The 27,916-nt window shown below is 38.7% G+C and overlaps 1 protein-coding gene and 1 pseudogene across 1 annotated transcript; both read right to left on the reverse strand.

Moving 5' to 3' along the window:
- Positions 1-446: 446 nt before the first annotated feature.
- LOC122648619 lies at positions 447-17,459 on the reverse strand (annotated as a pseudogene).
- Positions 17,460-20,507: 3,048 nt separating this feature from the next.
- LOC122648559 (short-chain dehydrogenase ptmH) lies at positions 20,508-27,304 on the reverse strand. Its single transcript, XM_043841772.1, has 3 exons — positions 26,933-27,304; positions 21,421-21,580; positions 20,508-20,923 (listed from the first exon to the last, which is right to left on the reverse strand). Exons 1-3 carry the CDS (start codon positions 27,267-27,269, stop codon positions 20,587-20,589), a joined length of 834 nt encoding a protein of 277 aa, XP_043697707.1. The 5' UTR covers positions 27,270-27,304; the 3' UTR covers positions 20,508-20,586.
- Between the last annotated feature and the right edge of the window lie 612 nt (positions 27,305-27,916).

Below are 27,916 nucleotides of genomic sequence, written 5' to 3' on the forward strand. Positions count from 1 at the left end.
CCAAACATAGGATAGACGTAACAAATGGAAGAAAAAGTCTATTGTGAAATCATCTTTGATACCCAGTCCTAGAAAGCCAATCAGCCTTGCATAGTGCAATCCCTTTTCTGAAAGAGACGAAATTTGCAATGTGTTACTTTGGATATCCAAAACAGTCATACAACATTCTGATGCTTTGCTGGCCTTGCCCATAACTGTCATAAATTTGATATTTTTTGGGTTAGAAACTGCTATTTAATTGTGTGCTTCAACTTTACTCACTCAGTGAGTCACATCGGCACCAAACAATTTGCCTTGTCTTCTCCCCGACTAATGGGAGATCAGAAGTAGTCTTCTCCCACATGTTCCATTACAATAATTTTCTTCGGGATAAAACATGGATTTAGGAATCGGTATCGGATCGGCCGATGGGTATCAAAATCTTGAGGGCAAAAAATCATCTGACCCTATGTGGCCAATCCGTATCGGTATTGGCCACTGCCAATACCGGCACCATTATCGTGAACTAAATCTCTGGATAACAATGTTAAAAGTAATATAGATGTCCTCACCTGAAGATTATGACGCAGCAGGGTTTTGACTCCTAGTTTGGCAACAAAGAAGGGTTCATTCTGCAATTCACAAAAAAGAAGTTTCTCCTTATTTGTTTTTCAAGATACTAAGCCAGGTTATTGAGGATTTTTCAGTGGATAGTAACTGTGAACGTTTAAAGAAACAAAACTTCTCCACATATTGGCTAGAGTTAATCCCCAACCACCGAGGCTGTAGTAGAGGATCAAGTAGTTTAGAAACTGGTTTAGCTACAAGTAAAGAACCTCATCCAGAGTACGATGTGAGGACAACATGAACCAACCTCAGCGTTCAGCTTGATGAACTTGGCATCAATGTACCTTGGTGCAAGAGACTTCATATGCTTTATCCATTATCCTACAGGACATCATCGTAGTCACATAAATTTGCAAATAGAATTGTTTGTATATACATATAGAATTTTGTTTTCTGTAAAACCCTGATATCCAGCATACAGCAGATTGAGGGGCCCAAAAGTTCATTCTGCTATGGTCATAGGGCCTGATTGAACCATGGGGAACATTGAAAAGAAAGGGGAAAGCCACATACATTTTTAGCCATATGGTGAGATCGACCACCAAAATTGAGATTTGACCTTTCAAAGGAACCCCTTTGCTCTTAGATTAGTTGTGTTGCAGTTGAAGTGGCCCACTTGTTGCCAAAATTGAGTTCTCAATTAATTTCCAAATCTTTATATCTCCCTGTAGAAAGATCGGATTGAACAGAAACTTACCAAACTGATAGATGGCAAGTCCACAAAATCAGTACCTCCAACAGCATCACCATGTAGCAGATATCTGGGCATAGGCAAGCTTACCGAAGTAGGAAGTCTAGGAAAAATATAATAGGTATTATGGTACGGCTAACTTGCAACAATAGAACTCTTGATGGTAAAAGTGGCAGCCCACATTTTTGCAACTCACCTAAGAAGTACCCTTCAGATATTTCCCTGTATTCTCCATGACCGGCCTCTTCAGAGCTTGCCGCTTCTCAGCTTCTTTCTGTAGGAGCAAGTCTCTGTCGAAATTTCAGTACAATGTATTACAGTATTTCTAATTAATCTAGATGGTAAAACTTAGGACATTTAAAGAGTTTGTGTCTAACCTTGAGGGCTGCAATCCTGTCTGTATGCAATTTTTCCAGATCTGGATCCTCATTTTAACCGTATTAGGCTACAGTGTCAAAGAATAAGAAGAAAAGAACGAGAAACAGAATGAAGATATATCGTCCAACTTACATCCATCAACTCACCAAGATCAACCTACTGGTTGGATGTTGAGGATGCCTGGTATTTTTCCTGAGCAAGCAACTCCTGTACAAGTAGATGGTCACAGAATATCCAACTACAAAAGTAGGCCAAGCTATTGCATTCTATCAGGACCATACTTCTGCAACGAGTGAGTTTTATTACGATACATGCACATGCACAATGCAGAAACACTCTCTTATGGGAGACATTATTCATTGATAATGTTAGAGAAGAGAGCACAGAGACTGCAACATTTTGAGGAGGCTCCCAAAAGACAATGATGATGAATATGTCAAAGGAATACAAAGATCGCGATTAGGATGATCCCATGATACTGATGTTTTCAATGAAGCAGATCTGATGTCATGGGAGCTTGTCCCACCTGAAAAGTAACCTCTATAGATGGAACAGATTGTCATCACCTTTTATACCTCCTTTCTGTTTAGTGACCAATGACCTCATAAACTTCATTTTATCAATTGGAATCAATGTCGTTTTACCATAAGAAAATAATTTTTTGTCGCATAAAACTACTTTACCCTGATAATGCTACCACTGGGAATATCTGTTCCTTAACAGAACCATTGAAATGAGGGGGGGCAATTCTGTCTTCAATATTCCTTGAAATAATTGCCATCGCCCAATCCTGAAAAGATATCTGCAAGGAACCATAGTTCGAGAACTCGCCGAGTTTCTCGGTTTTTGGAAAAAACGAGACGAGACCTTAGGCGAGTCCCAAAAGTGTGAGATCTCACCGAGATCTCGTTTTGAACCATTTTTATGAGGCATCTTGTCCATATCTCGCCGAGATCTCAGATTGACCCATGGAAATGACCCATCTACTATGTATTTACTTACCTAACTCGACAGAACTCTTATATGCTTGCTGTGGAGCACTGCAACATTACAGCAACACTATGTCATGGGAAGACTATGTGACACTAGTGGGGATTGAATACTTGATTCTTATTTAAGTTGTTTAGCTATTAATTGAATGTTTTGCTTGCTTTCTGTTACTAAATTATGTGTAGAGTAGGGTATTTTAGTACATCATTGCCTACCAACCTATGGTCCGAAGTGAAACTCATATTTGGACTTTGTTTTTGCAAAATCTGATAGTGCCATTGTGTTTAAATGGCCTAAAATAGGCTGAATACCAAGTTTCAAACCCAAACTAGGTCTAAAACCCACCGAGACGAGGTTTCAAGTCGAAAAAAAAAAGAAATGCACCAACTCGCCAAGATCTCGACTCGACACGGTTTTTCCCAAAACCGAGTTGGTTCCGAGATTCGAGTTTTAGAACCTTGCAAGGAACACCTTTGAACAAGCAGCCACTCTGATGGGTATTCTCTCTATTACAGCCTCCAGAGAAGAAAACCATCACTGAATAATCTAGAATACTTCTCTTCCCAAATGCACCAGTATACTACAATAAGAGTGCCCCCTCCAATGGAATGCCTTATGCCTCTATCACTAAAGGGAGAAAATTGCCAAAACCACATCCAACTAACTACATCGAAAGGAAGGACCCAATTTGCATGAAAACCACCAGGAGGGACCTATACTTTCCTAGCAAAGGATTGAAAGAGAAAAAGATGGCACATAGATTCCCATCCCTCCTTGCACGAGACAGACTTGAGGAGATAGGGGTCTTCCCAACATGCCTCCTCTGAAGCACATCAATAATAAGAACTTTGTCATGAGCTATCTACCATCCAAATGCCTTGCACTTGGGAAGTTGGGAGGGGCATCAGGTTTCCAGCTGCCTCTATAAGCATATGGGACCCATGGGCATTCTCAATCCTCCAGGTTAAAGAGATTATGTAAAACAATGGAAAAAAATCTAGAGGAAACATAGACTTTAGAAGATAATGCCCAAATCCTCCAATCTTTCATCATCAGAAATGGATATCACTTGAGATGCTCGATAAGTGCAAGGACACTAGGCACCCTAGTCTCTAATATGTCACCTAAAAACCTAAATTCAGATTTACCCCTCTTGCAACCAACATTGTTGAACTCAGGCTGTCACTGAGTGAGATGAATTAGTGATACATAAACTTGTCCCAACTCATTTGTTGGCGATATTGGCACTCAAGCTCATGACCACAACACAAACACCCATTCACAAGCATATACCTTGCAACCACATGCACTACCAACCATGTGGCCAGGTCTACCAGATGTCCAGATGTTCATAGACATTCTGGTAGGGCAGGTCACATATACTTACACAACCACAGAGCAAAGCAAACCACAATGGCACACACCACACAGACAAGTCTTACGTGGTTCGGCAATGTGCCTACATCTATGGTGCAAACGGTAGCTTGGACTACAACCGAAATCCTACCACAGTACAATGCACAATACAATATTTAGCGGCACCCACCACAAAGGAGCTACAAACCCTAATTTATGTAGCAACAAGAAGGGAGAACTCACTACCAAGGAGCTACAACCCTCTATCATGAACCCACTCAATAGCCTCAATGCTTACAAGCAAATGGACAATACCAAAGTCCCAATTACAAGCTCAAATTAGTCTAGGTATTTCATCATACATTTTGCCAGTGCACTAGTACATAAGCATGGGAATACAAGCAATAATGGTCACCTCCAACCAATGTTGATCCCCTCTTGAGCAGCTGGCTCTCTTTTATGCTTCTTCGCCACTGGAGCTTCAACCAAGTTGTCACTTGGAGATACTTGAAGCTTCTCACAAACCTTAGGTTTGCTCTTCTTCTCTTCTCAACAACCCTTAAATGTCTTCTAGAAAGCACATCACCAATTCTTCACTTGAATGCTTGAAAACATCAATGTAACATTGAAGATTGGGGATTCCTGGGTAAAGATAATATCCCTAAGAAAAAACCCCTTAAAAAGCCCGCATTCACGAACTTTGCCCCGCTGCCTGTTGGATCAGTACTTAGGCCGGCAGCCTAACATTTTCTATGTCTTTTTTACATAACTCATTCTGTACAGCTCGGGATTACTCTGATTATTTATGCATCTGAAACTAGACTCAGAGAGCTACAACTTAAATGTTTTGGCCAGAGTCCAATTCCAACTGCAGCACCATTTAAAATCGCCTTGAAGTCACGAGATGTTCAGAACATGGTGCAGAGCAGATTTTGCCCACCATGCTCAGGTCAGCAGAACCGGGTGGACCGCCACTGTGACCGGCTGCAACTCCTGAATTTGACCATCTGCAACTGCCAGATCCAGTTGGACCGCCCGGATGCCATTAGGCATTCTGCCTCATTGACCAGCTGAACCGGCACCTCAGGCCGGCTACCATCCGGTTTGCCTAACTTAGGTCAGTTTCCTGACCACTGCTCACTCAAATGGCCATATCTCTCTCTCTCTTGATCTCTGATTGACTTTATTTTTTTACCAAATTAAAGTTGACTTTAAGGGCTGCAACTTTCATGTTCACTTTCAACACAGGTTGAGTGCACAGGTTCCAAAAATGAGCTCGAGTCTGATGTAAGTGCAAAAACAGCTTCCTGAAGGACATTTACCATTTCTGATGATCAAGCCATAACTCTTTCATCCGATGTCGGATCAACCTGATTCTTAAACGGTTGGAAAACTAACTCAAATATCTACATTCCTCATGTTTTGAACTTCCACAAATTCCAAAATGATAGCTCAAATTTCACATGAAGTCACTGCATGAGCAGAAATAGTATGCACCACAACTGTTGTTCAACCCATAACTTCCTCGTTTGATCTAAGATTTACCTGATTTTTGTGCCACATTAAGGATACCTTAAAGGGCTACAACTCTCCTTCGTGTTTCAACCCAGAATGTCCGCGTAAGAGGGTCCGAAACTGGGCTTGAAGTTGTTGGATGAGCAAAAACAGAGTTTTGAACTTCCATGACATTCCTGATGTTCAAACCATAAACTACAACACAGATATCCGATAAACATGATTCTAGTTGCCACTTAAAGCTGACATGATTTCCTTTAAATCTCATGTTTAATATTTCATGGTCCGATAAAAAAATGAGATGATACTATTCAATCACTTTACTGCCTTGTCATGAAACCTGAAATTTGCAACTTATCTCACTTGAACCAAGGAATCTACCATCCATCTATATCAAGCAACATCAACCCATGCACTCAAGGACTTGCAATTGCCATCTCATCAAGCCAAACACATTTGTGAATGTGTTTGTTATCATAGATACCACAGGAGGTGTCAACTCATGATGATGCCAACCATATCAGTCCAACTCCCAACTGACTCTCCAGCTATGCCAATAGATACATGCCACTCTCTAGCCATCTCATTGACACATGCCATAACACAACAAGCCTCCGCAACTACTCGGACACTCTGTCTACTGCCATATCATCTGCTCAACAAAACACTGTCACATCACCAACTTCAATCTACACAGCTGTAGCCCATTGCACTGTACACACACCACAGCTCCTCTTACTCTGCTGACTCTGTGTTGATAACAATGACAACATCACATACTGGTGTGGCCAACAATCTCCCTCTTTAGAATTATTGTCAACACACAATGAGCAATATATCAACTGTTGAACTCCAATTGCTCATGAATTTTCCCCCCTTAACAATAATGACAAAGGGCTCTAACGAATTCCCGCCAAGTCCATACGGGAGCAAGGATGTGATTGATATCTCCACAACTCCTGTACATGAGCTCTCTTCTCAATGCATTCTCCCTTATGCATGAGTTCTCATCACAAAGCATATTGTTGGCCACACCAGTATGTGATGTTGTCATTGTTGTCAACACACTGAGTCAGTAGAGTAAGCGGAGTTGTGGAGAATGTACAGTGCAATGGGCAGCAGCGGTGGAGATGTGCATAGTTATCAAAGCGTCGCCTAGGCGACCGAGCAATTTTTTTTCGGGGCTGGGCGGTGATCCGCCTTATGTTCACTTAATAAGAGGATCGCCTAGTCGACACCCAAGACAACTTGGGTCGCCTTTGCATAGTTTTTTTTTTTTTTTTTGGATTTCATTTGTTAGTGTACAGGATTTAGTACACCGACACTACAAGTGACTAAATATACTCATCAACATAGTCTCAGTCTCTCATAACTCTCTCTAAAGTGTAAACCCCGCAAGGCTGAGGTTTGCTCCCCCCCAAAAAAAAAAAATCCTCATCCCAAGCACTTTCACTTTTAAACTTGGAAGTTTGAAACGCCTCCCAGGACATCCCAAGAACCTTGTTTTTACCCTATACAAGTCTTCCTACCGTGAGAACCAAGCCTGCAACCAGGTAAGTCTGTGTTTACGGTTTATTTTTAAATCATTATTTGATAGTTGGTACTGGTATTAGTTGGGAATCAGGGCAAAGTGTTGCAAATTGCGATTCATCACCTGAAATTTCAGCCCAAACCATAGTTATCAAGGTGTCACCATGGCGTCCAGGCTCCTTGGTTGCCTTGGACGCCTTGGGTGCCATGGCGGGCGCCTTGCCGCCATGGTGGTGTCACCTTGATTTTTTACCCTCTAAAACGCCATGGTCTCCTCCCACCTTGATAACTATGGCCCAAACGATGACCATATAAAAGAGATTTCACAATCGAAAAAAGTATAGTAGTGTACTATACTGTAGCTGAGTAGTATACTGTATACAGGCTTTTTTTTTCATTACTCTATATTCTGTAATCGAAAGAGTGTAATGTACAGTAACTTAGCAGTATGCTGTATATACCATAGTTGTCAAGGCGGCAAGGGGACCCAAGGCAATGGAGGGGTGCCTAAACGCGTAGGCGACAAGGCGCCCACCTAAGCATTGCCTAGGCGACTAAGGCTCCCAAGTGTTATTTTTTACTTCCCTTCTTTTCTAACATTATTTAGTATGTTACAATCTATAACTTATATTATCAGAAATCAACATTAAGCCACATCAAGTCATCAAAATTCAACATTAAGTCACATCCAATCATAAAAAATCAATATTAAGCCACATCAAATCATCAAAAATCAACATAGAATTAGAAGACAACAGAACTGAAGAAGCAAGCTATTGGAAGTTTGAAACAATCAAAACATACAGTTGGTTTATATTCTTGGAATTGGTCATTGTCATGGTATACCTAGTCTCACATTTGGTTTATAGTGTTCTTAGAAAATATAATCTTATCTATAAGTAATTAAACTGCTCTCGATTTAAAAAAATGTTCTTGTTCTCTAAGAAGTTTGACTGGTCAAATGATTTTACTTTTACATAAGATTTTTATTTTTTGTATTAGGGAGCAAAAACTAATTTTGCAACAAATCCAAGATTGCTTAAATCTGATTTATATCGAAGGAGTTATGTTCCGCTCAAACCTTATTTGGTGTACGTGAATGTTGTCACAATCGCTCTAAATGAAAATATTCTTTTTAGATATCAAAACAAAATAATATTTTACCGCTCTTTTGGATTTTAGCAATGTTTTACCTTATTAAGATTTATAGAATTTTTAGGTTTGAGAAAAACCTCAACATTAGAAAGTTGAAAATTCCACCTCCTGCATCCAGTTTTTGTTCTTGAACTAGAGGGTTGAGTTTTTATCCTTTTGGAATTTGATTATTTAACTATTTTTATTGGATTCAAAAAGGGGGGTATTTGCTTATTTGTAATAAAATGGCCTAGGCCAGACCAATTTGTCTAATAGGTCAACAGCTTGTCTTTCACCCAAAAAAAAAAAAAAACAGCTTGTCAGACTATTCGTTGTGTGCATGAGCAGGCTGAGGGTGTGAGCAATCACATGGAGACTACCTTAGAAAAGAAGTAAGGTGTGTTTCGCCATTTCCATAAAAGGAAGGAAAAGAAGCCCCCACTGAAGAAAAGGAAAGTGATGCAGCTTTCCTAGAAATGGTAATGTAGTCCTAGATTGGTAGAAGACCAACTAGGAGCCAATAAACCAGGATCTGTTATGAATAGGTGAATTGGCTAGGTCAAAATAGGGTTTTTGGTGAAATTAGGGTTAGGGTTTGGATCGAATGCTATAGTGGCAGGTGTGGAGACTGGAGAGTTTGAACTAAAAAAGGAGGGATTTTGCTGGCTGGTTTGTTCTGGGCAGAATTTAGGTTATGGAAATGTTGTGGTTTGAATGGGGTAATGGGAAAACAGCTTGGTCCCGTATGTAACCTTAGTACCCATATTTTAGGCACATAAAAGTGGCCTATTACATAGAAAACCCATGGGATCAAAGGCCCAACATGTATATAACCCAGCCCTAGACTTATTCCTAATAAAAGAAGCCCAGTTTGGTGGTAAATCTGCATCAAATGGTAAAGTACTTGTATAAATTTTAAAAACATTTACTTAAATGATATTTGGCATAAATAAGGGCCAAGGTGTTCGATACCACTAAGGTGACAATCGCCCAGATCCCAAAAAATCCACCACCTGGGCGCCTAGGCGACGCCTTGACAACTATGGTATGTAGTTTTTTTTCTATTTTATATTTATAATTTTGTTTTCATAATTATATGTTAAGATGCTCTTAGTTTGTTGATTTGTTTTCTGATGAATATTGCAATATGGTTCTTAAGAGGGCTAACCTTGGTATGACGGTAAGGTTGCTCCATTGTAACCAAGTGATCACGGGTTCGAGTCAAGACACAGCCTCACCGCAAAGCGGGGTTAAGGCTGCATACATTATGACCCTCCCAAGACCCCGCAGTGGCGGGAGCCTCATGCACTGGGTACATCCTTTTTTTTATTGCAATATGGTTTTTTATATCGTATACTATGTTCACTATGTGTTGGTTTTCTCAGACTAGATCATTGCCATTTACTAGCATAATTATACTATATCGCATTGATATGATTCTTGATGTAGAATATAAGTAAAATTATATAATTTCCAATACGCTAAGCATACTTGAGTTCCACAAGTAGTCTCACAAGAGAGTGGAGTTTTTTTTTTTTTTTTTTTTTAAAATCTAGCTGCTGAAACAGCCTCCAAATTTCAATATATAGAGAAGGAAGAGGCTAAATAACCTCTTGGAAACATGAATTTGCAATAATGAGACTGTTGGAATTCCCAACACCTAGAAATTAAAACCAAGACATAGGGAACTACAACCAAGAAAGTGACTTAGAAAAACTAAAAGATTCTTAATGACTAATAACTAATACCTAGGAGCATGAACAACCTCATAACTCCACCTAGGAAACTAAAACCCACTACATTAATCAACCTAGGAATGAAAATGAGCTATTACTAAGCCAAATCCCGTATGCCTCCCTTGTACCCACATTTTAGGCTCATTAAAGTGGCCCATTACAAATAAAACACATGGAATCAAAGGCCCAATGTATACATAACCCCACCAAAGGCTTATTTCCAATAAAATAAGCCCATTATGTGACTTATCTGCATCAATTCTCGCCTTCTTGAAAAAAAAAACTCGACCTCGAGTTTTGGTCAAGGAATGAATCAGCTTGGTATAATGGAGATCAGACTTCAGCCCGTAACAATATTCTTGTAATTCTCTGAAGCTTGAAATATAGTCTTGCAAGTGTGGTTCACGTTCTTCAAAGCAGTAGGGCGGAAAAATAAAATCAATATTCTCAGTCTCCACCTCTGGTTCAATCTCAATTACAAAGGGTGTAACCACCGATTGTTCAGAAACTATTTCACTATTCTTGATCTCAATAGTGGAAAAAGTATCCATAGAAATTCTGTTTTGTGCACTTGAATTTCTGCAACATAGGCTGTCACAGTAGAATCTTCAATCTGTTCAACTGTCATTGACGATGCTTCAATCACTATTTCTTCTTGTGTTGATCCAGTCGGTTCTTCCTATGGTTGCACGGTTGGTGTAGTCATTACAAGCTTTAACCCTCTCAAAGCTTGAGTTTTGCGTAAATGCGAGGGTCTTAGGATACCAATATTGTCAATCGGATCAATCTCACCCTTTTGCTATTTTAGCCAATCACGACCAACTCTGATAATTCTCTTTGAACTTGGAAAGATTCGGCATTGAGCTTTCTCAAAATATGAAGTCATTTCAAATTCAACGATCACTTGATTGGCAGGCTTGATGACTATCTCGCATGTCCGAGACAACATATCCACAATGTTTTGTGAAATGGTGTTGTCACGCCATCGTTCACCAACAACCAACAAGGTTGTTCTTCCATTAGGTAGTCGAACTCTTGTCTTGAATATGAAGGTATTTGAATCAAGGTTATTCCCTTGTCCAGCCATGCTCTGATACCAATTTGGTGCAGACCTAAAAAGGACTACAAGCCAAGATCGATTCTGGTTTTTGAGGTTAAAGAAAGAGGGTTAATGATGAGTCTGGACAGAAAAGGGGGCTGTAAATGAAAGAAGGGATGCAGGGGCAGATTAAGGATATAACTTGAATGACTTACTTGAAGACGATCTTCTGTACTGGCTGATGGATGCTTGAGGATGAAGATGATAAATAAGACAAAGATAAATTAGACAACTAGAGTCTCACTAGTGTCCCACCATAGGAGTCCCACCTAGGCCACTATAGGAGTCTCATCTAAGCATAATTGAGTTCCACAAGTAGTCTCACAAGAGAGTAGAGTTTTTTTTTTTTTCCCTAGCTACTGAAACAACCTCCAAATTTCAATATATAGAGAATGAAGAGGCTAAATAACCTCTTGGATACATGAATTTGCAATAATGAGACTGTTGGAATTCCAAAGTCAAATGGAATTCCCAACACCTAGGAATTAAAACAAGGCATAGAGAACTACAACCAAGAAAGTGACTTAGAAAAACTAAAAGACTCTTAATGACTAATAACTAATACCTAGGAACATGAACAACCTCATAACTCCACCTAGGAAACAAAAACCTACTACATCAATCAACCTAGGAATGAAAATAAGCTATTACTAAGCCTAATCCCGTATGCCTCCCTTGTACCCATATTTTAGGCCCATTACAAATAAAACACATGGAATCAAAGGCCCAATGTATACATAACCCCACCAAAGGCTTATTTCCAATAAAATAAGCCCATTATGTGACTCATCTGCATCAGCAGCTAAGCAAACCAATTCGAGCGAGGGGGTCAAAAACCAGAGCGACACCAACAAGCGACAAGGCATTGCCTAGCTGACCAAGGCGACACCAGAAATCAAGGTGTGACAAAGCGCCTGGACGCCTAGGCGTAGGCGACGCCTTGACAACTATGGTTCGGTGCACATTTTACAAGGTAGAAATCAAAACCGCACCGGATAAGAATCTGCCAATATCATAATCGTATTATATGCAGTGCGGTTTTACCGGTTTCTATTCAATTTTCGTTATCCGGTTAACAATCGGTTTGCATGCGGTTTGTAGCACCGATTTCACCTTTGTACCCTTTAGTTCTATTTTTCTTGTCCTTGTTATGTGGGAGAAGGAAAGATAGGAGAAGAGACTAATTGTCATCTACTTGTAGAAAGTGATAAGAGATTAGCCTTAGGGTTAGTTTTTTATACTCACGTTACCATGTAAGGACGTAACCCACCCTGGTACCAGTGATGATGGTAGCCATGGATAGGGATTAAAATATGGAAGGAAGTAAACAATGGGTAGGGAATACACTATGGATGTTGATGATAATTCTGGAAAGGGATTAAAATATAGGTAAGGATTAGAGAAAAGGGAAACAAAATGTTAAGTAGTTAAGGAAAAAATTAAACTATGCCTTTTTTTTTTTTTATTATTATTCTTCCATTTTGTTCTTCATTGTGTCCACAACATCATTCCCTATTAAAAAAATCATCAATTATAAAATGGTTTTTATACTGTTTCTATTCGGTTAACTGTCTGTTTTTTTTTTTTTTTTGGTTATAAAACCAAAATCAAACTGGGAAGGGAATCTATGAAATCAAAACCGGATAATTTCTTTGCGGTTCGATTTGGTTCGATCGTAAACGGATGGTTCCAGTTCCGAAATTCGATTTCGGTTCCATTTTGACACCCTTACGTGGCACCCTCCCACTACCTAAATGGAGTCAAAATTCCGCCAAACCTAGGGGCGCGTTCTGAAGATTATAATTTTCAAACCTGGTCAAAGATCGACGCGCAACATGTCATCAGAAAGCTCATTCTGAACACTTTTTAATGATGTGAGATGCAGGCACAGCCTTAGCTGAGAATTTTACTGAAATGCACCGCGAGTAGGCGCACTAGCCATGCAATGTAAATGGGAATTGAAAGCCAATTCGTGCCGCTCTCTCACCAAAGCTTAGTATCTGGTCCGGGTACAGACAGGCACCAATCCACAACGTCGAAATCAAAATTTTCCTTTAAATTCTATGGGGGCAATTTAGTTATTTTTAAACCCAAAGTTTAACATTTTTTTTAAGTCCGAAACAACAAATGCCAAATCTCCTTGTGTCATCATCATCAGGGGGTGTCAAAATTAGGTGTCTACACAAGGTTTTAATAAGCAATAGTTGGTAGGGTTTTTATTCGGTTTGAAAATCCAGATACTAAGATACATATATATAATATATGATAAACAAAATATATAATTATTAAACATGTGTATTCTTATTAAATTAACCATCACCAAAGCAATTGTCTCCACTATTGCTTATTAAATTAACCATTTGAATCTAGATATTGAGATACATAATATATAATTATTATACATGTGTATTCTCAGTTCGATTCGTACCAAACGGTTTTGCCTTAGATATCGAAACCGTACCGTATCGAGAAGATTCCTTTTCTAGATACTAAAACCGTACTGATCCTGCTTTGGTTCGGTTCGGTACAGTTTTAAACAGTCTGTTTCGGTTCCAAATTGACACCCTTACATCAGACTTGTCTTTTCTCTATTTAATCAAATCTCAGTTGCTAGTTTTGGTTCATATACTCCCTAAAATTCTAGAGTAACATGAAGTTTTTTAACACTCATCCTTAGGTGATGGGAATACTCCATTAATTGGTAACAAAGCTATGGAGGGACAGCAGAGCCACTATGTTGAGGGACGATTTCAAGGGTTGCTGAATTCTACTTCAGAATAAAGGATGATTGTACAGATTTGATTCGGCATCACTACAAAACTTGTGGACGAGTTTTTTTTAAGACAGGTAAATTAGATGCAGTTCAAAAAGAACAATAAGGGCAGCCACAAACCAGGCCATCAAATTGGACCAAGAATGGACTAATATGTTTAATTTTGAGTCTCCAGTGGGTTATATGGGTCATGGGCTTAATATTTTTGGGTTTACTATTGTAATGGACCAATTCTATAAGCCCAAATATTGGGGATTTAAGTCCTATACGGGATTAATTTTAGTTTATATTTTAGTAAGTTATATTCTTTATTTAGTACAGTTTTTAGAAGGCTGGGCAAGTGTCCATTATTGAAATTCCAGCCCTAGTTTCTATTTTATTAAAGTTCTAGAATAGTTTCTATTTTGAAGAAGACATAAGTTGTGAGGGATTCTCCTTACCATACATAGGGATTTTCCTATTTTGCTTATTTCCATGAAGTTATAAATAAAGCGTGGGGGATCATACCCACTACAAACGATTTGAACAATTTGTTAACCTTATTCTTACTGATTTCTGTGAGATTCAGAACTCCTTTACTGTGAGATGCAGTGAAGCCCTTAGTGAGATTCCAAGTTGGACTTGTGAGATGCTAGTCAAGTTCTAGGTGGAAAGCCTAGATAATATCCTTCTTCTTCCTCTTCTCCTTCTTCCATTAATGTTTCAGATCATTTCTCTCCTTGGTGTCCTACGGTAGCAACATGCCTGTCCTACTTTCTATTTTCTACACCTCACTTTGTTTCCTTAGTTACTAATTTCATTTCCACTTCTATTTTTGTTTCACTTGCTATTTCTCACACTAGTTGCTGTTTTTCTGTCGGAAATGAAAGAAGGCTACCGAAAGCCCTTGGTACTTGTCTGATCAATCACACTGATAGCTTCAATAGTTCACTGAAATTTTTTTTTACTTTTTTTTCCCGGGTCTTTCACTGGTTACTAATCAAGTATACGTATAGTAGGCCTCCTTCGCCACTCCACTAGTGGCTCGGACCAAGGGCCTGGTTTGTGCCTATGATGCCATCGTCAAAGAACACTCGACTCGAATGGGCAAAACACAGAGAAGAAAGGTACCCTTCCACCCAGCCCTACGTCTAAACTCATAGACCCATCGAGAAAACAAGTAAATTAGTTATTAAATCTAAGTTTCTATTTCATCAACTTACTATTTTTATAGCCCTTTGATTTCTTCAAATCTGGTTCTTAGACTTGCTATTTCAGTTACATTCTAATTCTGTCCTTTGTTTCTAATTAATTTCAGTTTCTATTTTCTACCTTTTAAATTTCTTAGTTGTTATTTTGATAGTTACTGATTTTGGCGACTTGCTATTTTATGTGTTTCTAAATCAAGGGTGCTATTTGGGAAGCAAGGTTCGAAAACTCGGTCTTGACCATGGTCTCGACCAGGTCGAGTTTTCCAAGATCTCGAGATCTCGGCGAGACTGTGTATTTTTATTTTTATTTTTGTTTTGGAACAATGTTTCGGTAGGCAAATGGCCATAGTTTGCTCTAAAACTTCATGGGAAGCTTGTTTTAGGCTTAATAAACATATTTAAAGGTTCAAATTGAAGGGGGAAAAAAACACCCAATTCGGTGTTTTGAATTTGCACCCTTGGTTGGTTGTAAAGGCCAAACCCTTAATGTTATATTGTCTATTCTACACATAGTTTGAAAGTAAAACAAGTAAATTATGCAATAATGGATGAAGACACATAATCTTGAAAAGAAATAGTTAAAGACTTAAACAATAAGTTAATAATACATAGCATAAGTCCCAACTCCCAACTCCCAACTCCCAACTTCCAACAAAGTCAATAATACCAATTACCAACTAGGCAACTACCAAGTACAGTGAACAATAATACACAAGTCTCCCAAGTCCCAAGTCCCAAGTCCCAACAAGTGACTGCCTACTGATATGAACTATGACGTGGTGGATCAAGTCCACTTATGGTCTGATGGAGATGACGTGCATTGTCCTCTGTCTGCATGACATATGAATGCCATGTCATGGTGTTCGAGAACAAACGACAGTAGTCCTCCACAGCTGCACCATAAATGGTCTCATCTACATAATGTATATAACTTATCCTGGGGTATAGATCACCGTAATGTGAAGAACCAGTCATTGAGCCACTCTCATAAGATTCATACGGATGCAGCTGGTAAAGATTTGGCCAAAAAAATGAAGAAAGTAGGCTCCCTTGATGTTTTTTCTCCTTCTCCACAACAAAGAGCTTTGTTTCGACTGAGAGAGTTCGAAATTTCAAACAAGAGGTCAAGTTCTAGCTTTTTTATAAAGTGTGTTTCACTTAAAAGCCGATATCTCACAAGATTTTCGAAACTCACGAGATATCGGTCGAAATCTAGACCGAGATTTTTCGAGATTTGACATTTTGGTGTTTCGTATCATATCTCGTCTCGACTAGCTCGAGTTTACCGAGATATCCGAGATCTCGGCGAGATTTTGACCTATGTTGGGAAGTCGTTAAAATTCTGGTTTCAATTTTGAGTCTGTAATTCCTATGATCCTGGATTAAACGAGGTTTTCTAACCCTAATACTTAAGTGATTAGAATACCCTATTACATTCCTAATCTCAAGATTACCAATTTACAATCCACCCACAATTAATGGCATGTAAATGGGTTGCCAACCAATCAGATGATCTGTATTCCTAAGATCCCAAAGAAGGTAACAAAAATACTTATCAACTGCTTAAAAACTTTGTAGGGCATCTTAATGATAGAAAAATAATAGGTGGGGGAGATTTGAACAATGATTTAACCAAAATGATCCTATCAACCTTGGAAATGGAGTTTCTGTAAGGAATAACAAAAGAATTAGCAAAAGATATAATTTGTGTATTTAAGAATAGAACACAGAGGAGAAAACTAAAGTTACTGATCAAAGCAACTCATGATAAAGTAAAATTTCAGTCGAGTGGTCCTTTTTTTTTTTTTTTTTTTGGGGGGGATAAGTATACGCCCAAGTCTTGGTAGTGTCTGTTGTTGAATTTAACATGTTAAATAAGCAAGACGTATCAAACTGTAGTTCAACTATTCTGTAACTCTATCCTGTTCCACAGTCTCCATACCCACGTTTCTTTTCCCCCTATATTTCGAAAGATGTGTTCTCGGTTCTCATTGGTTCATGAAATTGAAGAACTGGCTTCAAAGCAACAACTCAAAACACCAAAAATAAAGTTATGACCACACCATATACTCTAGGCAAACCACAGAATACAGAGAAACAAAGAAACTAAAAAGACGAAGAGCAGAAAAAGGGAAACACTGACAAAGGAGGTAGATCTAATAAAGAAACATCAGAAGAGTTATCGTTTGCTATTTAACTGATTAATTTACGCAATAGTTCCCATCACAGAGAAGCAAATTGCAGCGAAAAAGATACAGCTAACCTGAAAAAAGAAAGATAAGGGAGAATCAAGAGTGAAATACCTTCTCGTAATCACAAGCAACTGCTGCCATTACATTTCCTAATGCTAAATTGGATAGTTTCGATCGAACTGCGTCTGGATCCATCTCTCTCTCTCCCTTTCTCCCTCTCTCGCACTGTGAAAACTGAGATTCTGGGAAGCCTAACTATTGCTCGAAGCCCCAAAGGTGAAGCAGAATGAGAAGTGAAAGTAATTTCAAAATCAAAACAGGAGGAGTTAAAAAGAAGAGGTAGAACACACGAACAGTGGGGTCCATAAAGACGATTCTGATTATTATTATCGTTAGATATATATTGGTGGGGTCCATGAAGAATGCTGGACATCTGATCATTTTCTTTTTAGCGATCTAACGATCCACATGCCGTTATTAAATATGAATTTATGACGGGCATCAGTTCCATTAGACATTCGATCACGGGCTTTCGGTGTTCCGACTTTTTAGATCCATCCACGGGTTTGGGTTTGGGTTTGGGCTTGGGCTTGGGCTTGGGCTTTCCAATATCTTCTATAATAATAGGATAGCTCAAATCAATCTGAGCCGCACGTCTATCAAACATCAATCTGTTCAAACTTGATAGTCCGATTTCCTATGTGCTGTTGGTTCGCAGAATTGACTCTCTTCAACTTGGCCATGCATTTTACCAAAAAAAAACCTTGGCCATGCATGTTTTGATTTGCGGAGGATCTTTTAATTCGATCCTAGGCAGAGCAGGGTGGGCATACTACATTATGTTAGAAGTACAAATTGTTTTGGTCGCTACAAGTTTCTTGGACACAGGTCAGGATTCAGAATCTGAGATTCCTAGTCTAGAGAAGGGATTGGAGCATACTACTCGAATGCATATGGCAATTGAAGAAATTTGATGTAAAAGGAAAGAATTGCTCGATCTTTTGTCCACTCCTAAAGTGACATGGCCGTGGCAGTTAGTTCCCCAACTTTTGAATCTTTCAAGTAGAATTTCTGATATTCCAAATTTTGTTATCACTCACCCAAAGTTGATTCTCCTTTTAAACTTCTTTTCTCACTTTGCCTAATCTACTAGGCATGATTTTGTATATCAGACGAATATTGTTCCTTAACTTGTTATCTTAAGTTTATTCATATTTTTTTATTACCACCAAAAAAAAAAAATTGGCCATGCAAGTGTAGTGTAGTGGAATACCGACCAGATATCTTTCTCCACACCAAGGGGATGGAGATTGGGGTGAGAAAGTGTTGATGTGACACTTCAAAATCCCACTCCAACCTTATTTGTTTAACCTGGGGTGGTGAACTTACAAAAGCTTAGGGAACATCATTAAATGCTTTATCTCCTAATGTGACACTTGAAAATCCCACCACTATGGTATTCAAAGTCCCACAAAAAGCATAGGACTTTCGTTATTGTTCATAGGAAAAGCAAAATATCCCACTCTTGTTCCCCAACCAACTACATTGTGGGACCCAATTCCACAACATTCCTACCCAATCTTCCTTGTCAAATTAACAAACGGGGCCCAAGGCATAGCTTAATTAAGGGTAAGTTTGGTGGCCAGAAAAGAAAAGACACCTCTAGTGTATTTAGAACTTTTTTTTGGTAACAATGTATTTAGAACTTGACATTCCATTTTAATTGCCCTATGTCTTATTCCTAAAAATCATTTAATGAAGTATTTATTGTAGGGATTAAAAAATATTTTCAAATTGAAGTATTTTAATATAGAATTTAATGCACTTTTTATGTGAAATGGTAGTGTTTGTCCTCATTGGAAAAAAAAATGTGTTATACGATTAGTGGTGTACAATGTAAATAAGAGTAAGAAAAACTCTTTAAAAAATTTTAGAAAATAAAAGAGGCAAAACATTTAAGCTTACGATTAGTATTACCATTACTTTATCTTATTATTATTTCTTTTCTTTTTTATTCATTTCTTACCAACCAAACATAAAAGGACCCGATTCAAGAGAGGTCATGGTTTCGTGGACCTTGGACTTTCCTAGCCCATGTGGGTTTGCAAGGTGTACATGGGCCTGGTATTTACTTGATCTGCGCAAAGGGTGGTCCATGGCTTTCTCGTTACCCAAAAAAAAAGCCCTTGACTGATAGAGGTCTGAGGTTGAGGAAAGTTATCCTCTACAATTCCCTGCCCGGTCCATTTCCCCAAGTCCCTCTATTAGGGCGGGGGGAGGACCCCACCTTGGCAGTGTGTTCGGACAAGGGCTAAGGTGGTCATTTTCACCCCCTTATGAGAGGAAAGAGGAAATGGATGGACAGGAAATTATAGGGTGTTGAGGGCAGTCTTTAAGGGAAAATCTTGTTTTAAGTTTTAACCACCAAGCTCGATGAAGAAAAGGTTGTAACCTTACTTTGTTGCCCATTTTAGTACAACATAACTTTTTTTTTTTTTTTGGGTAATTTAATTTAGTTAATGCAACCAAATCTTTTGTATAACTATAACACACTTTTTCAACAAGGTAAAATCCTATTATTTCTTATGTCAACACAAAAAACATACTAGACAATAACAACTCTTGATAGTAACATAATCGTACAATTCTTTTTTTACCATTTACACGAATACTTTTAGGTTTGATCAAAACAAAGTTTCTTCCTCAAATTGGTTATTCGTTTTTTTTTTTTTTTGGAGGGGGGTTACAGGAATTTTTATCACCTCAAGTGCACCAAAAAAGTACATCTGATGGTACACCTTAAAGTGATTTTGTTTAAAACACTCTCCCAAGTGCATGTGCACCGTCAGATATATCATTTTGGTGCACTTAAGAGGTTAAAGGTCCGAGAACGGCCAACTATCTCCAAACTCGTCCCTCCCAAGACCTTGCATAGGTGAGACCAGCACTAGGTAATGACCCTTTTTATACAAATATGCAATCTTTTTAAGAAACTTCATAGCCAACATGCATCTCACAGCCTCCTCACTAATCTGGATACAATATAACAAAGGGCGTGTTTTGGACAATTATTTATTTTTGAACTCTATAATGACAATGACATAATGGTAAAAGTTTATTTTTACCCTTAACTTAAAAGAACTTTTGGAAATAAGACACGGGACAATCAAAAGAAGATTACAACTTCAAAGCTCACCACTTCACAACAAAAAACACCCTTTATCGATACAAAGAGGTTCACTGTTCAACAGCCAACATAGGACAAAACCGCACACAAGCCGTTAGCATAAAGGACTTCTGCAACTAATGGATGTCAGTATTTGGGTAATCAGGAGGAAATACATAATCAGAGGCCGCATCCACGTAAATCAAGAATCCAGAGATGGATGTAAGGCTTCAACATTTCATTGTCCTCCTGAGTATGAAATCTCTAACAAAAAGCGGGAGATGATAGAGGATGGCCATAGTGGTGGAGTATTTGCCATAAGAGAACCATGCTGGTGGATTCTTCTCCAGAACAGCAGCAACTGTCTTGTTTGCAAACTCATCTGCAGGGGTAGCATTGAGACCTTGTGATAAGCTGGCTCTAGCTTGGATGACATTACTAAATGGTTTGTAAAGCTTCCACTCTGGCATCTTGTTGTAATTAGTGACTGCAGAATTTCCTATATTGGACTTGATTGCACCAGGGAGCACATTTATAACATCAATCCCGAAAGTTCTGAGCTCCAATCTGCATGGAGAAAGCAGGAAAATCATTGAACTGAAAATTCCAAAATGAAAAGAACATTACTGACATCCAATCTGGTTCATATAGAGCAGAAGTCAACGAGTGTCAAATTTGGACAATTGCCGCATTATAGGGTACTAGAAACCATTAAAAGTTGACACACACACACATATATAGAAAGTAGGCGTGATTCAATTTTTCTAGTGATTGACAATAACTGTTTAAAAACTAAAGCAAATAACAAAAATGGACCATTACAACATCCAAACAAGTTGATTTTTTGGCCTGGGAGATTTTTGAGAAGGGACCATCAAAATGGTTAATTTAATCCCTGGAGAAAGATGATGGGCCAAGGATTTACATAACAAATGATTAACAACCATCATATTGGAAAACGTATGTTGTACTACAAGTATTACACCACTGAACAATCCTCTGCATCTCTCTCTCTCTCTCAAACACAAAGGAGGGGGGGAAAACAAATAGGGTTTTTTACAAACCTCAAGGAATCTGTTAGAGCATGAAGAGCAGCTTTAGATGCCGTGTAGACACCTGACCATGGGCCAGGGGCCAAGGCAGCAACACTTCCAACATTCACTATCTTCCCCTTTCTCCTGGCAGCCATGTGAGGAACAACAGCTTGAACCAACCTTATGGGTCCTATAGATAATAAAGACAACAATTAATACAAAATGCACTTTAATGATGACATTAAAAATGTATACAAGCAGCACTATAACAAACAGCATCAGGCTACAGATTCACTTTGTAAGTAAAGGCCTTCTAAAATGATTCTTTGTAAACCAGGACAGCACAATTAATTGAGAAAAGTAATCCCATCAGAAGTGAAACAAATGGAGAACAAATAAACATCATGATACAGACGTAAAAAATTCCTATCAACTTGCATAGCAATTAAAGCATTGTTCCTATGCAGCAGAATTTGTCTCAGGCAGTTGTGTAAAAAAAAAAAATAGAGATTGGTGTAAATATTAAGGCCCAGAAACTAGATTTCTGGGATCAACTTGAAGCATGTCGAATTTTGGATTAAGAAAACAGATAATCAGATGATGAACATTTTCAATAGTAAAATGAAATTTAAAATGGAGAAATTGGTATTGAGCAATACGATTGACTCCTCCACATGGTAGACTTTAAGAATGGGCTGCAACAGGTTTGGGAAGAACCATAGAATTCTGTCTCTGTCCTGCCCAGTAGGTCCACAGCATGGCTTCATCTGTTTTTCCTCTGTATTTTTTTTTTTTTGGGGGGGGGGGGGGGTGGGTGATTTCACGTGGGAACAGAATATGCTGTCTGGCCTTGAAGCCTTTTTCAGGTAGTCCATGGATAAAGTAGCTCTTGCTGGCTAGTTTCAATACACTACTCACAAATATCAAGTAAAGGAGCTTGTGTGAGATCAATTTAGACAGGTGATACAATTCAAATGTAAAAGAAGGATGCCATGGAAGAAGGATACAGGAATCTAGAAACATGAAGGTAAACAAATGTGCATCTCAAGCCTTCTAGGAAGACATCATTGTTACACGAGTAGTTTTCCAGTGACAGCTTTTGCATCATCATATATGTAATGTTATTATTACCTTATCTATTGTTGCAACTGAATATCATTTATCAAACCTTTGCAAGGTTGTATCAAAGTGGTTGGCCAACAAGAAGGATGCATTTTGTGTATTCAACAAGTTATCCTCTGAAAGGAAGATTTGAGGGTAAAGGGGCATATCAACAAAATCAGGTCTAAAAAAAATAATTACATCAAGCATGAGGCCTTACTAGGGAATACTACTTGAATTTAGGTAATGTTGGTTACCAAAGGGTGCCACCCTGTGCTACAGAAAAGTCAATAAAATTTTTTAACTCTGGGGTTCTTCAATTTTCTTGTCTTATGCTCTATGAGCTGCAAGTGAGCTTGTTCAGCCAGAACTAGTGGAAGCAGGAAATCAATGTATGTACTGAAAGCTTTCTTCCCTAAGCCCTTGTACCTTATCTGGATTTCCATCTTAATAAGAGATTTCTCATTCAGCAAAATGAAACTAACACAAACTTCATAGCAAATGGAAGGATTATCGATAACACCAAAAGGAAGAAAAAAAGAAAGAAAGATGTAAGTGACATGAACATTCTGTTACGCATGTGTTGAGTAGTATGTTGTCATTGGTGTCAACACAAGAGCTAATGTTGCTTCAGTTGATGAGCCACGGCACTGGATTATTGACTCACTGGTTTATGGCACAGTCAATGTGATACTGTTAAGTGCATGGTTCAGATGTGCTAATATTTGTGAAGTGAACCAGTGAATTCTTGTTTAATGGCTCATGCTTAATTGATTAAACCAAGCTACTTGATGAATCAGTTAATGGTCTCAATGATTGATTAATGGTGGATGCATGGTACTGGTTTAATGACAATGGTGAACCAGCACATTGGTTCAATTATGACATTATGGAGTATATAATTTCAGTTATCTCATTCATGGGATTTGATCCAGGGCATCAATTGTATACAATAGAAGGGGGCCATGATTGAATTCTATTTCAGCAAGGGCTTTATATAGTCTCGGACAGCTTTGTTATTTCAGCTTAGCGGATCATGAAGTCAGCAGCTTATTAAGGACTTTGGAGTTGTATGTTGCAGCTGGTTTAGTTAATGGACAAGAATTCAGCAGCTCCTATGGAATGGTGGGTCACCATGATGATGCAACCAAGCAACATAATCAACAATGTGTTCTATAGCTCAGCAGCTTGGGCTTCGATATATTACAACAGCTCCTATGGTGTATACAATAGACATGGACAGGTCCTATGCTAGCAAGGTTAGTTACTTTGCTGATTTTAATTTGATATAAAAGAAGGAGAAAATTCCTAGTTTGAGAAGCACAAGGACTCCTAGTTCGGTTGGATCCTTTGAAGGAATTGAGACATATGCATGGGCAACACATTCTACTGAATTAGAGTTTTATTTAAAGGAGGATTGGGTTCAGCTCCTTGAAATATGGACAGCTTGATTGCAAAAGGGAGTTGAACTTTGGGTTTATACATGGACAGTTATTACAGCAAGAGAGTATTTGTTGTACTGCCCAGCTCGAGTCTGGGTGTTCCATGTGTTTCCCTGTGCGTGCAAAATAGAGATTAAGAAGAGAAGTTGGATAAGAATAGGAACTGCCCAAGATTTGGCCTTAGAAGGTGTTTGTGAGCTGCACATCAAGGACATAGCACAACATCATTGATCATTGCCTTTAAAAAATTTTAAAAACATCAGTTTTGATCCAAGAACTCTAAGGAATTCTCTTGTGCGTGAGTTGATAACAGCAGATGGGCCAGATTAAGAGGTCTTAAAGGTTTCAGCAAAGAAGAGAATTTTAGTTACATTGGGACTCTTTCGTTTGAAATACAGCAGGCCCTGGCGTGGGGTAATGTTTCATATTTGGTGGGATCATGATTCCATAGTTGGATCCAGGTGACACACGGACAGCAGCCCTCTTACAAGAACTCCTGGATTAGAGTACATGGAAAGCAACTACCGTCTTAAAGCATGCCATACAACAGATAAGAGAATTGAATCTGAGAAGGATTTATTCCTCTCTATGCGTGGAATGTGAACCTGGGCTGCAGACCTTATTTGTTTAGTTTGCTCTATATAAACTCTGTACTCAGAAGTATTGGTTTTTGCTCTCCAGGTGCGCAACACAAACACGCACAGAAAGAGGAATCCGTGAACTGAGAATTCGAGAGGTTGGTGCCACTGTGGTGAGAGGAATCCATGAACTGAGAATTCGAGAGGTTACTGCCACTGTGGTGTTGTTTTGAAGAAGAATGGAAGGAGTACTCTGATCTGCTATCATTGATCTGAAAGGAGGCATATTTACTGCTGCTCTATTTTTGATATTTCTCGATTGCAGCTACTGGATTTATTTGACAATTTAAGTATGTTGCTGCCTATAGAGACAAAGATCTGAGAGAAGGTATTTTATCGCCCATTTGAATTGAATGCTACCTGAGTTATGCTGTCTAGGTATTGATGCGTTGATGAAGATTGGTCCTATATATTTTGTTTATGATCTTGAGTTGCTGCTGTATCATTCTTGAAGTGGCACACTTTGTCTGAGAAGGTGTGATTTGACTGAAGATGAAATCATTGTTTATTTTTTTTGTCTGTCATTGAATGTAAGTTTGCTCTGGGGGTAAGGGTAGACTGAATGTTTTAGGTTTTTATTGTAAACCTACTATTCATTGTAAACGTGGTTGTGTGGGTGCGTGACATGCGTGGTTGGGCTTGCAGCTCCAAACACAGTGGGTGCTGTGTTGAATTTTGTAAGGGGGTCGATGTTCCCGTGTAGTGGGTGCTACGCAAATCTAGGGGTGAGAGTGGGTGCTCCTGTGTCGTGGGTGTGATATGAATTGGGGGTTGGTGCTCCTAGCCGTGGGTGTGGTCGAACAATTGTATTGTGCATTATACTGAAGCCTGATCTAGGTTGTAGCTCAGAAGGTCATTTGCACCGTGGATGTAGATTGTAGGCACATTGCTGAACCACGTATTGCCTTGTGTTGTGGTGTTTGATTTGCTTTCAGGTACTGACTGACGAGTATGCACGTGAGGCATCGTTTTTGGGCATCACTGATTCAACCCTCCCCATCTCAGTGATCTATTGGGTATCACAATACTTTTTCTAGTGCCATAATTGGAAAAAAAGAAACTTAGTGGCATATATCCAAGAGCCAGGCACACAAACTTGGGTTGTGAAAGTGTATAGTTGATCACTCAGGACAAAGGGAGTTTTTGCCTACTTTCCCTGTCTGTTCAAAGGATATGGATGGTAATGAACATCATAAATCTAATCCTATCACTATTGACAAATGTTTCTGTCGAAAATTCAAACATCAACATCAGTCAGCAACTAGCAACATCTTGGACATTAGTATTACTTCTAATCACTTCCAGCTCTTTATCCATTCACAGATCTCTGAAATTCTTTGCAACAGTGGGATTGTTGAAGTTGAGATAAATCAAGACAAAGAAACATAGCAAAAAGGAACTATAACATCAACAAAGGGGAAGAAACCAGTACTAAAAATTGAGAATTGCTACCAATTATCAAAGTTTAACTTCTCAAATAATAAAAAAATTGAAACACCAAATCATATGCGTATGTAACCTAAACCCTTGAAAAATCCCTACATACTTTTAGGTCATAATTCTTTTCACATGTAAACCACTAAATCAATTAATCTATTTTTCTAGTTCAGGTGACAAGGACTTGTATTCTGCACAAAATCATTCACTTTAATTAGCATATTGCTATTTGACCACATATAGGAAATCACATTCTTTTTACTGTAAATAGAAATTCATGATTTTACTGGAAATAGTAAAACAATCTTTTATGTTGCTAGTGTGCATGCCATTTAACTCTTAGCTTTTCCCTACTTGATTGTCCCGCATGATTATTCAAATTCACTTTCTTCACTCTGAAGGAAGTAATCGTATAGCCTAAATCCTGGATGGAAGATCTCTGGTTCAAGTTCACTTAAATCACATTGTTCCCTGAAAATAAACCCTAACTTGTACTAATCAAATTTACAAACCAGGTCCTGCTTCAATGCCATATATTCTTTGTCTTGTTGCTAAGAATTCATTTCTACCAAAAAGAACATCCAATCAACTACAAAGACAACTACTCTCTTGATCAGGTAATAACAAACGAGGAATCACTAGCCAAATCACATCGTAGGACAAACGGCTCAGTATCAATGAAGTACGAAGTCCAGAACCAAGAATCTCGTAGGAGTTAAAGAAGGATCGAAATTGATCTGGGTTTATATACACTTCCCAAACCATAGATTCATAATTTCAAAGAAATAGTTTTTAAAACTCTTCAGAACTAAGGATAGCCCAGAATAAAGGATCTAAACAAAGAAACATAATTGAAGGAGATTGAATCATGAACAATACATCAAAAGCACCATTTAATTGCAAAAGAGATCGGAAAGGATTTACCATAGACATTGGTATCGAAAGTACTTTGAAGAGAGGATAAAGGAATCTCAGCAAGAGGGCCAACGCATTGAATTCCGGCATTATTAACGACGACATCTATCCGACCAAACTTATCGAGAACGCCGGTCAGAACCTTCCGAATGTTTTCATCGGATTGAACATCCAGCTCTTGCAGAAAGAATCGGTCATCGTTCTGAAGGTCTCTCATAGCACTTAGAGACCTGCTGGTAGCCACGACCTGGCATTTCTGAGAAGCAAAAGCTCGAGCAAGGGCGTGACCAATACCTCCTTCGCTACAACCCGTTATCAGAACTACTGGGTTTTCGGAGACATCCATTGTTTGCCGCTGAAGCTTCTGTCCTTTCAGATTCTAACAAGTTATAAGCCTCGGAGCTTTGAGTTTTTTTCGGCAAAACCAGAGCTTGAGTTTGACTGCCAAGACTTGACCGAAGGAAAAAAGATATAAGCCTCGAAGCTTCTATTTTTCGGCAAAACCAGAGTTTGAGTTTGACTGCTAAGACTCTACCCACCCCAAAATAAAGGTTTGACTGCTAAGAAATGTGAGAACCATGGGGCTAATGTGACGTGATATTCTATGGCCCGCCAATTATAAAGTCTCTTGAGTCTTCTTCCTCCTACTTCTTTTTCTTCTTCTTTAATTACGTTTATTTTGCCAATCACCCCATTCAACGGTTGAAAGGCGGATTAAAATGCTTCATCTTGCGGTGTCTGCGGTGCCTTGCAGTTTAGGTTCAAGAGCTGGACACGTGAAAGATGTTTCATCTAATGGTACAAACTCGAGTGACCCAGTTTGTGTTCTGTTTTCTCGAGCTTAATACTGTTGGATGTCCCATCTTCCCCAAATTGACAATTTGGCGCCGGGGGGGGGGGGAAGAGGTACTCTTAACATACCACACCAATCACAACGTAGCAAACCCTCATGGTCCACATAGCCTAATAGTGATCTCCCTCCCTTTTTTTTTC

Source organism: Telopea speciosissima, chromosome 1, assembly GCF_018873765.1.
Source record: "Telopea speciosissima isolate NSW1024214 ecotype Mountain lineage chromosome 1, Tspe_v1, whole genome shotgun sequence".
Classification (NCBI taxonomy): Eukaryota; Viridiplantae; Streptophyta; class Magnoliopsida; order Proteales; family Proteaceae; genus Telopea; species Telopea speciosissima.